Source organism: Anastrepha ludens, chromosome 2 (assembly GCF_028408465.1).
Source record: "Anastrepha ludens isolate Willacy chromosome 2, idAnaLude1.1, whole genome shotgun sequence".
NCBI classification, from domain to species: Eukaryota; Metazoa; Arthropoda; class Insecta; order Diptera; family Tephritidae; genus Anastrepha; species Anastrepha ludens.
In genome coordinates, this window is record NC_071498.1 from 20,507,110 (window position 1) to 20,521,573 (window position 14,464).

General features: G+C 37.1%; 2 protein-coding genes across 2 annotated transcripts; one reads left to right on the forward strand and one right to left on the reverse strand.

Moving 5' to 3' along the window:
* Positions 1–420: 420 nt before the first annotated feature.
* On the forward strand, positions 421–1,872 carry LOC128856771 (U6 snRNA phosphodiesterase 1). The gene is made up of 5 exons (XM_054092090.1): positions 421–877; positions 934–1,085; positions 1,146–1,326; positions 1,407–1,569; positions 1,631–1,872. The coding sequence occupies exons 1-5, from the start codon at positions 729–731 to the stop codon at positions 1,814–1,816; spliced, it is 831 nt and encodes a 276-aa protein (XP_053948065.1). The 5' UTR covers positions 421–728; the 3' UTR covers positions 1,817–1,872.
* LOC128856761 (dynein regulatory complex protein 11) lies at positions 1,740–5,187 on the reverse strand. Its single transcript, XM_054092080.1, has 7 exons — positions 4,363–5,187; positions 4,070–4,286; positions 3,803–3,986; positions 3,215–3,368; positions 2,332–3,086; positions 2,099–2,269; positions 1,740–2,030 (listed from the first exon to the last, which is right to left on the reverse strand). The coding sequence occupies exons 1-7, from the start codon at positions 5,185–5,187 to the stop codon at positions 1,865–1,867; spliced, it is 2,472 nt and encodes an 823-aa protein (XP_053948055.1). The 3' UTR covers positions 1,740–1,864.
* Between the last annotated feature and the right edge of the window lie 9,277 nt (positions 5,188–14,464).

Sequence of the window (14,464 nt, forward strand, 5' to 3'; positions counted from 1 at the left end):
AAAGTTAGTCGAGCAAAGAAATAGCGAGCAGTGAAGTGGCGAATAGAAGAGGCCGTATATATACATATCTATATATATATACACTTTCCTGCACGGCGTCATCACCAAAAAAAAGCGTAACAACTGCATTTGCAGGTATTGTTTTAATTCGTGCATTACAATTTAACACGCGGCACCTCATTATATTATTTTATTTATTTTAAAAATCATGAATCTTAAAACCACATAGTTACTACGAAATTCACTGAATGTTCAAAAACAAGTCGCTGCTCTTCCTTTTCTTCGTTTACTCACAACATTGAAACATTGAAATAAAGTAGTGAAGTTCGGAAGGCGCGATTCTGTATTCCTTACATAGTGACACTCATGTAAATGGTGTGGTTGCCCAACCGAAGTCACCCTGTATAAATTCGTCTGGACCATCGGACTATCTTTTCTTTTGTGCTGCTATTTCGTAAACATGAAGTTATTAAAAGGAAATTTCATAAAAAACACAATAATTAGTTTAATAATTAGTGCAATTTTGCGATTAATGAATGATTAAGTTTCCATCCCAGGAGCATGTATGGCAATTCAACAATTCTATAAATCTCCACGATGAAATCAACACAATCTTAAGTACTGAATTCGCAACAAATTTGGTTTTTAACGCGAGCAGGATAAAAAGAAGTAATTGTGAGAAATAAGCGTGCCCAGGATAACGATTGAATATAAGTTTTGCATAAGGTATGGCTTTAGTTAGCTACGGCAGCAGTGGTTCCTCCGATGAAAGCAACGAGCTGGATAAAAGCGCTACCAATCCCACGCCGGTGCTAGATCAAATTGCAGAACCAAAGCAAAAGAAGGCGGGATTAAATGAACGACTAGCATTAAAGAGGTGTTATTTTCTTCAAAAATCGCAAACAATTTTTTATAATTCACTATTCTTTGCAGATCTCTGCCTGATGCGCTTTCATTATTGGGAGGAAAGCGTGCTCCACCCGCGTCAATCGAAACGCATATGGATGATCCAACAGATCATGCTGGACGTGTGCGAAGTTTTAAGCATGAACGTGGCAATTGGGCTACGTATGTGTATATAGCAGGTAATCATTTATGGTGTGACATATGTATAAGATTATTTCATTTAACTGTCGTTATTCCAGTGCGGTTAGACGAATTGGAAGATTTGCAGGAAGTATGCCAAGAAGCATTAGCGGGGACCGTGAGTGATTTACATGCTGTAGACGATCTACACATGAGCTTGAGTCGTACAGTTGTGCTACAATATCATCACATCGATTCATTTGTCGAGTCGTTGAGGAATGCAATAGAAGTTAACGCCAGGTATTAAATACAATACTGTGTACATATACATTAATGTGTAGTAAACAAATACAACATTTTATGCAATTTGTATTTTAAAGCTTTTCCATCAGTTTGCGCCACTTGCACATTTATACGAATGCAGAGCGAACGCGTACATTTATTGCACTTAAGGTTGATGAGATATACTTCGATAAAATTCTTCAGATCTTGTTAAAAGTTGATAGTGTTATGACGGAATACAGACTACAACGCTTCTACGAAGTATGTACACACATCACTTTCAACAACGAATACAACTTATAACATTGCATTTCATTCGCAGGACCCATCGTTCCACATAAGTTTTTTGTGGTGCCTTGGCGACAAAGTCGCTGTGCTCAATGAAAACCTGGATACCTTGAAGTCTGCTATCAATGTAACGTTGGGTGAAAGCGAAGCATTTAATTTATTTGTTCAAGAAATTAACTGTAAGAGTGGCAATAAGGAATTCACCTTTAAGCTTAATTGAGTTTTAAAAATATGTATCGAATAATAATTGTCTGCGCCTCATAAAAGTTTACTTTTTCTTGCCATTACTGCCTTGTTTAGCATTTTTCTCCTCTTCTTCCAAGCGCGCCTCCTCTTCGATCTCCAGTGCACGTTCATAGCGTCTGCCGAGCGGCGTTTTCGACCACCAGGAGTCAAATGCCTCCTCTTCCTCGCGATAAACTGGATCCCGTGTGCTGAAATATATTAAACATGAATGAGGCATGAAAAGTTCAGCACTTTAAAGTGTTCTAAATGGTATTACCTCAATGCATTTATTAGCTCTGCATGTGACAGAGGCTGTGTGCGTAGCTGTAACTTTCGCTTACAAGTTAATACTTCTTTCAAACAGGAATCAATAGCTCCAATAGTGTAGCCATCTGAAATTTTCGCCATTACACTATAGTCCAAAGTAGATAAACCACTGGTGTATTCGCTGAAATTCGTAAAAAAACTTTTTTTCTTACACTTAAAATCTATACATTTTTTAACACATACATAGCCAGTGTTTTCCAAGCGCTCGATCGTGCACCATAATCCGGTCTAGGTATATAAATGAAACGATTGTAGGTTTGCTGTAGCAACTTCTGATCCGCTTCCCAGGGTAAGTTTGAAGTACCCACGAAGAGCACGCGGTCCTCTGGTGCAATATTCTTAATCAAACGCGGTAAATCCTTCTTCAAGCGTTTCGGGTCGGTGCGATCAGCCTTTGGCACTTTCTTCATGAATGGCCTCTCTGCGTCGCCCATATAGATAACAGCAGGCTGCAACAAACGCGATACTTTGGATACCAAATGTATCAGCATTATAAGACCGGATTTTCCTGGATATTTTCCCACAATATTTGCGGGTGTTAGGTCAAACAGTACAGCACCAACTTCAGTGCAAATCGCGTGCAACAACGCCTTCTTACCCGAACCGCGTGGACCGGCGAGTAGTAGGGAGCGTATGAGTGGACATGAATTGCGTATGGCTTCGGAACCAAGTGGCAGTATACAGTATTCGATAAGAAGCTGACGTATGTCGCCGGCCGATGGATTAGTACCGGAGCGTTCGCTTAACGCCTTATCGCCTATATATTGGCTAAGTCTTACTTCGGGATACTTGCGTATAATACCATTGGTCACTAGCTCCTCGTACAGTGATTCGGTTGTGCGATCGGGTGTAAGATCTTTTTCTCTCTTCTTCTTACTCTTTTTGCCCGAGCGGCGAGTTTTCTTGCTGCTCTTTTTGATCTTTTTACCAATTGCGGACTGTTTGATAAATTAATTACGCTTTTATTGCATACTTTTAGGTGTACTTTCTATATTTTTGGTACACTTTAAGGAGCCCCACAAGAGGCAAACAAGTAACTCACTTTAGTAAATTTTTTTGCACTTACCTGCAGCAATTCTAACTCTTGACGCATTAATTCGTCTACAATGCGACGACTCTCGTGCTCGATCTCCTGATACTTCTCGTTGTATATCATATCATCGTATTGCGCTTGAGCCAGGTTGCCGGTTTCGTCTTTGTTTCGCCATACTTCATTGAATCTGGTGTATTATTTGAAAGTTAAAAAAAATTTTAAAAAGTTTTAAAAATTACTATACAAAAAAAAAGAAATAAATAAAATTAATAATTGGCGCGTACACTCCTGTTAGGAGTTTGGCCGAGTTCCTACTCCTATTTGAGGCGCGCGTCTTGATATTGTTCCACAAATTAAGTGAGCTACAGTTTTAAGCCGACTCCGAACGGCAAATGGTTTTTTATGAGGATCAGCAAAACTCTCGGAGATTTGCCATTACTTGCTATTGAACGCTATTAGAAAAAACATTTCCATTTTGTTGTTTCGTGTACGGTAATTTGAATCTACGTGTTCCCGAATGGTAGTCACGCGCCAGCCCATTCGGCTGAAGCGGCTTTACGTCATACTCGTATGTCTAGCTAAATATTTTGAGCGATTATGTTCGCGTTTTTTATAACTTACTCTTCAATTACAGTTTTGATATCCGCGAGAACCACAGATTGTCCAGGATGAAAATTTTCTCCCTCCGCTTGGGTATCGTTAATATTTAAATCTCCGCTACGTGCTGGTGATTTTGATTTGTCTTTGGTTTTGCGTGACTCCTTTGAAGATCGTGCTGAGGAACGGCTCAACTCACTTTCGGTGCCTAGACAAAGAATTAATAAATCGTTCGAAAATGGAAGTTGCGCAAGAAAGTTGGTTTTTTTTGGTGTATTAAAAATGTCACACCTGGCCGACTAAAAATATGCAGCGAGCCACCCTGCTCTTCGCTTGGAAATTCAGGCAATTTGCCAGTTTTGTCGTAACAATCTTTTATCCAGGCACGTAATTCATCGGTTATGTCTTCGGTTATTGTGGCACCCTGTTTGCACTTGATATCCTCACGCACGGCGACTAGGGATGCCTCGAGCTTCTGCTTGTAAGCCGCCTGTGTTGCATAGCGACGCTCGTAAATCTACAAACAAGCAAGAGATTAATTAAAAATTTCACAACTTTTCCCTTAACACATTGCTCATGACTACCTCATTTAACTTTTCCTCTTTTTCAGCGCGCTTCTTTAGCATCGCTGCCGTTGGCGGCACCATTCCAATCAGAATCATCTCTTCTTGCTTGCGCCTACGCGTAATGCGACGTGCCGTATGACCACGCCATACCTTTTGTATCTTCATTGCGGCTAACAGTCCCATATCACTGCGTTCCTTACCCTTCTCCTCTGCCTTGCCCTTATCTTTTAGCATACGTATCTCCTTCATGAAATGCGCACGCAGGCGGCCCTGACGCGCTCGCTCATGCATCTGCAGCAGACGTATGGCTTCGATTTCGCTTAGCTTCTCCTCACTGGGATGCTCCTCCAACCAACCCAGCTTGACGAGTATTTCATGCATGATACGATTGCGTTGCTCGATTTCTTGCTGACGTTCGCGTAGAAAGTAACGTGGTATATGCAACTCAGTGTCCATGGGAGTTAGTTGAAGTCGTATTAGCACTGCATCATTGTAATTGAACTCCATTAGGTCAATATTGACTAGGTCGTGTTTGAGTTCAATAACACGCACCAGACAAGCGTCCAGTAGTTTGCGTACCAATAAACGCTTTTGCGGTTGTATCATCTTGTCGTAGACCTCCTCTAAGCGATTTGCGATGCTTATGTAGCTTAAGTAGAACTCATAGACACTAGATTGCATGAGCCTTTTCGGCTCGGTAACGGTATCTACCTCTGGCAGAGCTAATGCCAAAGCAGCAAGAGCGGTCTCGAAATTTTGTCCCTGCTGCTCATCGGCGGTCGCCAAAAGATCAACTTCGTGTTGCGTCTGGTGCCAAAGCTCATTGTAGTAGTGATTGGACATTGTAATGTGAGTAAGTGAGAGAAGAATGAACCGTCCAACAGAACGGATAAATGGGAGTGTACTTTTAACGAAACATTGGGACTGTTGAAAAGCAAGTTTAATTATGGATCCAAAATAGTTACAGCCATGACAACGGTGGAAACTAAGGAGATGTGAAGTAAAGCAGATTTCTCAACTGTTTTCAGAAATGGTCAGGTAGTACCTCTTGTAGACCGCTATAAAACAAAGCTCATAAAAACAGGTAAGGAAGGTTAAATACGGTCCGGATCGAACTTTAAATACCCGCGCATATTTTAGCTAAATTTAATTTGGGCTGGTTGTTAACTTAATAGTATTTCTGTCGCATTCAAATGGGGAGGGCATTTGGCGAGTTGTACACCCAACTCTATTTTTACACGGTAGATACGTTCCTTAGAAATCCGTGCAAAAAAAAATCGTGTAAAAAAATACATGTGACTTATGGTAAATTTGGGATGTGTTCCACAACTTAAAAAAAACGTGTAAGAGGAGAAAACTTCAGGAAAAATTGACAAAAGAAATTATAAAGAAATCTATATTAAATATATAAATATTTATAAAACAAAAGCTATTAATTTTTATTATAGAAAAAAATTTAAATTAGTGTACGGTTAAAATTCAATCCATAAGTACAAATCATATAAAATTTCAGAACAAAAATCAATTTTGCAACTATTCAACTTCATAACTAGCGTGCAAATTTGTTAAGGACTGGCCCAAAAATGCTTTTATCAGTAGATATGACAAAAGCTATGTTAAATATGCCCAGCACATCTCTCGGGTTTTATTCAAGATTAATCACCTCATATTTGGTACTTGTGAACTAAACAAGTGCAATATACAAACAGACAAGCAAAGTCAAACAAAAGTTCCATCACTCAAAATCACTTTTTTTTGTATTTGTAAAAACTGATTCAAAAACGAAATTGGATGCTTAATTTTGCGCCACATTGTTCTTTGTACTTATTATCCATCTAGACGCTACCTAAAGATTACGTTGAAATTTCAATGCACAGTTGGACTTGATTAGTTCTTAAATGTATTTATTGCCCTTACAGGAACATTTTTTAGCTTGATGGTCTCATCCTTTAGGGTATTTTGTTTTGGTATTATGTTTCGTTAAAAAAAAAAACATTTTTTATTTTGAGATTCTTGCAAGAAGAAAAATTTCGTTTAAAAAATTGATTAGTGAACCGTGTTATTTCAAAATCGTGTAAAAAGAGAGTTGGGTGTATGTATATATCGTCGGCGTCAAAGGAAAGTGTATATACACTACACATTGTTGAAAAGTTTAGACTTTCTATTTATTTTTATTTTTTTAATTTCAACTATTTTGTATAAAAATATATATTAGTTCATATTAAAATAAAAACCATATAAGAAATTTAAAAAAAAAATTTGAAATTTTTGGTGAACAATTGCCGAATTTTTATACATCTTGCACAAAGCTTGAAACTTTGCGTTTTATGGTTTTTGTTGTAATATGAACTATATTTTTATAAAAAAATAATTGAAATAAAAAATTAAAATTATCAAAACTTGTCAAATAATGTCCACTTGTGGTGTATATTTTCTTTTGACGCTGACTGTTGGTTACGCTAGGTTATGGTGATAGTCGGTCTGTAAGATCAACTCACTGAGAGCTTACAGGTCCGTTGTGATACCTCTATGCGACACGGAAACCACATTTATTTTTCTTCGGGAAAATATTTTGTGGCTCTTATGAAGCGCAGGATTGGTCCAACTTACAGGCCGGGCAGTTCTGTAAAATAATTAAAAAAGTATCTACCTAGAAAATCTGCTCTGATTTTAGCTAACGCTGGGCAATTGCAAAGACTGGACTGTTTCTGAACAGTATGAACTTTATCCATACTCAGTATATCGCAACCCAACATCCTAAGCCTGATTCTGGAAAACGCCAGACAGCTACAGAGAAATGCTCTGCAGTGTCGTCATCCTCAAGACAGGACAGTCATATTGGGCTGTCGATGCAGCCATATGCTGACTACAGGCGTTGTGCCCTGTGATCACACCCACCTGCTTTCTGCTGAGTTTTAGGAGAAAGGTCGCTATTTTCCTGTTTGGTTCTTTCACAAAGCACTTGGCTAATCTGCACGAGTTCAACCCAGACCAACGTCCTCTATGGGTAGACCTCATGAAGTCGTCAATCCATAGTTGAATCGATGCGGAATTGACACTTAGAAAGGTTTCAGGGCATAGTGGCATACTAGCAGAGTCTTCATTAGCCAATTTATCAGCTAACTCGTTCCCTGTAATACCATATTGTCCAAGCACCCAAATAAGACTAACTTTGTTGTGTTTTGCAGCACTGTTCAGTTTTGTCTTACATTCATCGACTAACTTCGAAGAGCAGCGTTAGTTAGAAAGGGCTTTCAGTGCAGCTTGACTATCACTACAAACTCCAATACTGCTACCCCGCCACTTTTTCTCACTTAGCCAGTATGCCACTTCAAGATGGCATAGACTTCCGTAAGGAATTCCGTGCCCATCTGTCCTGGAGTTGAAATTGAAATTTGAAAAGGTCGAGCCAAGGAGCACCAGGAGATTTGGTGGCTCCTAAAACACTCAGGCTAAAAAGCCCATTGTATTTAAAGCTCTGGAAAGGGGGTAGATAGTCAAGTAGGGAAGGAGAAAAGAATCAGAGAAAGTATCTCTTAAGAATAGAGACAGAGATAAAGATAGTTAGTCCTGTGAGAATTTTCCAGACCAATTTTGCTGACCCCATGGGCTGTGTCCTGTAATGATACCGACCATCAACCGAACGCCTTTCCTTCTAAGTTTTAGTAGAAAGTTTGACAGCTTTCTGTTCGGACTTTTCACAAAACACTTTGCAGTTCTGCAGCATTCTAGACCGGACCATTGCTCTTTATGTAGATTGCCGAAGCTAACGACAGGCACCCGATTGTCCACTGGCATCGAGAACAGTGTACACCGCTGCGACAACTGTACCACCAGTTCCGACAGTGGCCAGTGCTTTCACCATTTCCCCAGACTCCGTTTAACTTGAGCGTGTACGCCGCCTTCGTCGCTTCCTTTCGAATTTGAAGATCTAAAGGTTGCAAGTTCAGAATGGCATTAAGGGCATCACCAGATGTCGTACTCATGGCACCTGTGATACCCAAGCACACACTTCTCTGTAGCCTGTTTAGGGGTTTTACTCTGAAATTAACTATTGTGCCCTTCCACCGGTATTACAGAGGCGTATGTAATAAGGGGTCTAATCAGGGTGATGTACAACCAGTGTACTATCACCGGTCTTAGACCTCATGTCTTCCTAAAGGTTAGCCTTTATGTTCCAGAATTACTAAAAGTACTTATTTTCCTCAAAGTTTAGCAAAAACATAATTTATTGCGGATTATTCCGGTCTTGGTGATAAGAGAGAGTTTTTGTACGCGCAGACTATTCCGCTCTTGGTGATAAGAGAGAGTTTTTGTTCGCCCAGACTATTCCTTCGAATGATGCAAAAGGGTTAAAATGATAGTAGTTGCTTGAGTTTTTGCTGTGCGGTCGGTAATAGGATCACCGTTTGCTCGGTGCTATGCGCAACCAACCAACACCCTTTCCCATTAAAAAGCAACCTTTAATTTCAATTTTTATTTATTTCTTTTAATTAATTTGAATTTTTCACACTGCCACTTCATTATATTGAATATTATTATTACATTATTATTATTGTAGTATTGTATTAGTTTTATACGCTAATCAATTAATTTAATATTAATTAAACAGTTAGTGAATTAATTTAATATGTATTTATGTATAGAATATATGTATATGTGTTTATAGATGTATATACGCCTATGCATGCATGTTTTATCATAATTTATGTATTACACAAATGATCATTATGCCTTCTTATATATATGTATATGTTTGTTTGTATGTTAGTATCTGTATAATGCGTTATTTTCACAAGTGTTTGCTATGTTTGTTTTTGTTGTGGTATTTGCTTATTTTTCTTTGCATTGTTTTATGCACATTTTTTTTTAATTTTCACGAGCACACACTGCATACCTTCAATAGGGGAGTGTAGCTATGTGTTTAATATGAAGGTTTATAAATTTCATAGTTTTTGTTTCTCGTATGCGGTTACGCCTATCAAATTCTTTTTCGCTTGCTAAAGCAATTTTGGATTTTCGATTTTTATTTTTCAAGTGTTTTGCTAGATCAAAGTGCTAGTGAATAGAGAGATTGTTTTAAAAAGATTTCATTTTGTTTAGAGCAAATGTAATTGATAGCAGCATTTTTTAAAAAATTCTTTTCGTATTCCGAATTGAAAGTGAAGTAAAAATAAAGTTAGCAACTAAGATATGAACAGTTTACTTTTAACATGATCTTTTTAGTACAAATTGGATGAGAATGATTGATGGCCCAGTCATAGTTCTATAAAAAATTGCTCTTGAAATTTTTTTTACTATTTTCAAATGAACACAATTGCCCTTATTACATTATAAAAATATAAAGGGATTTCGATTCCCCACTGTTCTGCTCGCTATGCTTCCGCTTTGCTCATTTGATGAGGTTCGAAAATTACTTTTGTAGTGAAATTAGCAAAATTCCAGAGTCAAACATTCTACAGAGGCATTTTTCTATCAACATTATTTGCTTCAAAGAAACTTAAGCTGAGCTTTTGATGCTGAAACGTGTCGGAGGAAGAGAGAGCAGAAAATGAAAAATGTCTATTTTGGTTTTTATGGTGATTATTTTTTGAGCGAATGAGGTGCAGGTGCCATTTGCCTTACCACGGCAGTCGGTTCTACGTTACCGGAACGACCCGGATTTATGTCCGGCCAAGGACTGTCACTCCAGCAGCATTCGCCATATATACAGGGGAAATGTTTATGCTGCTACAACAACAACAAAGGTCCCCTTTCAGAGTTAGGTTCAGTATGGAGAAAGTGTTCGCCGCTGGAGGGTGAAAAAGAGCGCATTATAGAGTAAAGTTATAGAGGAAGTGAAAAAAATAAACAAATAATATTTTTAAACCCGCTAGTGACAGATAAAACAATAGAAAAGTGTAATAATGGTTGTAAGGCGTTTTTTAAAACCTACAATAAAAACACATTTCGTTAAAAACTGCATAACTACATTTCCTAAAAAGTTAGATCAAAACTTACATTAGAAATGGATCAGTTTATTCAAAACAGAGAAATAACATATTTCAGTGGAATACGATTTCATTATTTAAAAAAATCGTTAGTTTTTGTAATTTTTTGTGCTAATTTTAAAAATCATGCGTTTTCTTCTTCAATTTGCGCGTCTTGTTTCTTACAGCTAATAAAAAATTAACACTTTTTATATCGGTCTTACATCAACTATTATTCAAGAACATTTCGATTCTACTTGCTGCGGCACTGCCTGAAATGCAACCAAAATATATGCAAAAAGTTACAAATTAACAAGTTTTGGTGTGCATGTAGCTAAAAAACTTGCGAAGTGGGGGAAGTGAGAGAGCAAAATGGCATTTCATTTTGAGGGGAACTTGCGAATTTTTACTGGATAAATTTTTACTTGTAAGAATTTGCAAGTGAGAAAAACAGCTGATCGTACAGTAAAAATAAACACGAATTAAAATTTGCGAATTCAGCCAAATTTCTAAATTTAAATAAAAATGGAGAATGTCAGTAATTTCATTTAAGATGAAATTTATAAACTTTATTTGTGGTCATACATATATTAAATAGAAATCGGTCAACGATATAGAGATATGCACTTCTGAACACAGGCTCGGGTCCCCTTTGCGCAGTTTTTGAAACACAAATCGAAAGCACTGATGGTAACTTTTGTTGTTGTGTGTACTTCTTGGTTATTAACTAATTTGGCAATATACTGGTATATAAGTACATGCATAGGCGGAAGCAAGGAAAATATGAAGAATGTTGTGATTACCATAACCATACAGTCGCTAATTGAATGTTCTTCAACTGACCGCACAAATTAATGTGGACAAATTAAAATCATATCGTAATCTCGTAATCATAATTTTGTATTTTATTTCCTTTTTTGTTTTTAATTTCATACGAGGTAGCTCAACTGAAGATCAAACGGATAATAACTCTTGCCAACAGGTGTTACTTTGGGCTCAGTACGCAACTGAGAAGTAGAGCTCTCTCTCGAAGGACTAAACTGGCACTCTACAAAACGCTCATCATTCCCGTCCTAATACATGGCGCAGAAGCATGGACGATGTCAACAGCGGATGAAAAAGTTTTGAGAGCCTTCGAGAGAAAAATTCTGCGTAAGATCTTTGGCCACCTCCGCGTTAGTTAGGAGTACGGCGTACGGTGGAACAGCGAGTTGTATGAGCTATATAAGGACATGGACATAGTTAAGTGTGTAAGAATACAGCGGCTACGCTGGCTTGGACATATCACGGTCGTAGAAGACGCTCCAGCAAGGCAAACTTACGACACGGTACCCCAAAAAGGAAGGCAGAGGAAGACAACATCTCCGTTGGAAAGACCAAGTGCTGCAGGACCTGTCTTCACTCGAAATTTCCAACTGGCAACTACGAGCGCAGGACAAGGAAACAGCAGGCGCGCCATTTTGGATTCGGGCGAAACCGACACATGGTTGTAGCGCCACATAAGTAAGTAAGTAAGCTCAACTGAATTTTGTTTTTTACTTTTGATTTTTTGATTTTCCCCGCCAACAATTTAATCAGCTGTTCGTAAAACTTGCAAATTGTTACTGGTTTTGCCTTCATGCCCTTTTTTTGATATTTTTCTATTTGAGAGTTGCATTATGTGTCAAATTTGTAGCGTTACCAGTTTTGTTCATACTGCAAATCGTGATGCATTTCCTCCAAGAGTCCCACAGATATTATAAAAACATATTATTTATTACATTTCGAAGCATTTTTTTATATTATAAGACAATTTTACCTGTTTACCTTTCATCATACCGGCTTTTATTTGCACATAAAATATGTGCCCTTATGATCAGTCTGCATTCAGTGTCTTGATCGCCGATTTGAGAGTATCCCGCACTTGTTTCGTATTTTATCTAGATTTTGATTAGTAGATTTGATTAATTAAATCACATCATCCTAAGAAATAGCTGGATAAACGGTATAGCTAATTTTTATACATACAATTCGCTTTAAACATTTACATTTGCTCTAAACGAAGAAAAATCGGTTGTTGCTACCAACTTATTTAATTAATATAGCATATTTGAAAACTTTTTGTATAGCGCCAAGGTGGGCAAGTGTTTGTGTTGAGTTAAAGTAACAATGTTAAATATGTAGGTAATTAGTTTTACGTTTGTTTGTTTCGCACTTTCTTCAATTGTGTATTCCGCTAAGCTTTCGAACGTTTTACAATTTGATGCTTGTTTGTTTTTTTTTCTTTCAAAAATCAATCTTAAGTGAAATAGTAGCTAAGATTTGTGGTGTTATCGTTTCTTATGTTTATATTCGAGATTTCCTGCTTCATTTAGTTTTTGGCTTATACAAAAGACTTTCTAACTGTCCACATTAAACCTTTTGAACAAAGAAATAAGTTACAAAAATACAAGAGCGCACACAAATGCTGAAATATACATGCGTACTACACGTGTATACATATATAGTATATATAAATATGTTTGTATAAATAATTATTACATTTGCGCTCGCAAGAATAATGATATGAGGATGAGTTTTCGCGTCTTGTTTTTACTTCCTTTTCGAAATTTTTTACATAATTTAATTTACAATTAAAATCCAAATAAATATACAATTGTTTTTTTTTTTTGTTTTTGGTACATTCAAATCAACTTTATTTATTACAGTTCCTGTATAGTAACGTACCATTAAGTTATTTAAAGTTGTTGTGTGTTGCCTGTTTAACAAGCTGTGCATTTATTTCAGAGAGAGAGAGAGAGAGAGAGAGAGAGAGCGAGAATGAGAGAGTGAGGACAATTGCATTTAAAAACACAAAATGTATGCACTGGTTTTAAAATATATTTATTTCTGCTTTAGTTTCAGATGTGTGCCATTTTTTGTTGCTTGAATCAGTATTCATAAAAATTATATTATAAAAAAAAATCAGTTTCCTTAAGTTTTGCTATTTCATATTTTTCATTAAATTAACTGTGCTGCATTTGAAGTAGAGCTTCGGTATTTGGGTGAGTTGCCATATTTGAGAGTCAACAGAAATTTGAAAGATTTAAAATGTTCTAATTTTAGAACGAATTAAATAAGATAAAATAAAAAAAAAAATTGAGCACAAGAAAAAGTTTTGTCAAACTAAAGATTGTTGTTAATGTGAATAATTTTTAGCTCCAAAATTGTCACTAGAATATATTAGTTTGTGGAAAAAGAAATACATTATTTTCTCGGTAGATGGCTGTAGTGATCGATATCGCGTCAAGTATCGAAACAATCAGTAATGCAACTATTTAAAGTGTATGCTCCGCTGTCAATGTGACATTTCACATTAAAAAGGTTCCTTTGCTGTTTTTTGTTTGCTCCATTAAGTTGTGAGTTACAGGGTGCATGCACTCAACAAACTGGCCAAATTTATTGGATCAACTCCATTTTCGGGCTTTAACCAAAATAATATAAAACAGTGAAACCAAAAAATGGATCCAAACTAAAATGAGGGAACACTGGAACATCACAAGCGGCCTTAGCCACTCCAAAAAGTTTTTGAACTTCAATGCCAATAGAGCAAAATTTGCTCTAACCCTAGATAAAAAGGGCTTCAAATTACTCTGTGGAGCTTTTACAGGTCTCTTTACCTGTAATGAACACTTTAAGACAATAGGGTTATCTCGTACAAGATTATGCAGGTGCTGTTGTGATGAAGAGGAGTCTATGGAGCACTTAATCGCCAGAGAAAGACCTACAATTGTTCCCTCCTAAAGAGCTGGTTCGATTCCTCGGTATACTAAATAATTATAATTAAGTAATTAGGGGCGCCAAACAATCAATCTGGTCGTAGTGCATAAAGGCCTTAGCCTAACCCGTACAGCCATTACCATTACAGGCAGTTACCAATGGAAGCCAACAAAGAGAAAATTCGGTACATTTTACAGTTTTTCTTTGATAAAGTTGAAAATGCAAGCCAGGCCGCTGAAATTGTGAAAGGTGTATATGGTGTCGATACTCTAACAGCTAATTACGTCCAATTTTCGTTTTGTCGCTACCGATCAGGTATTTTTGATGTTAAAGAAAATGTCGCTAATATCGAAGATGTCTATAATATCGAAAATGTCGATCAAATCACAGAAGTAATCGAAGTTCAGCGGCCT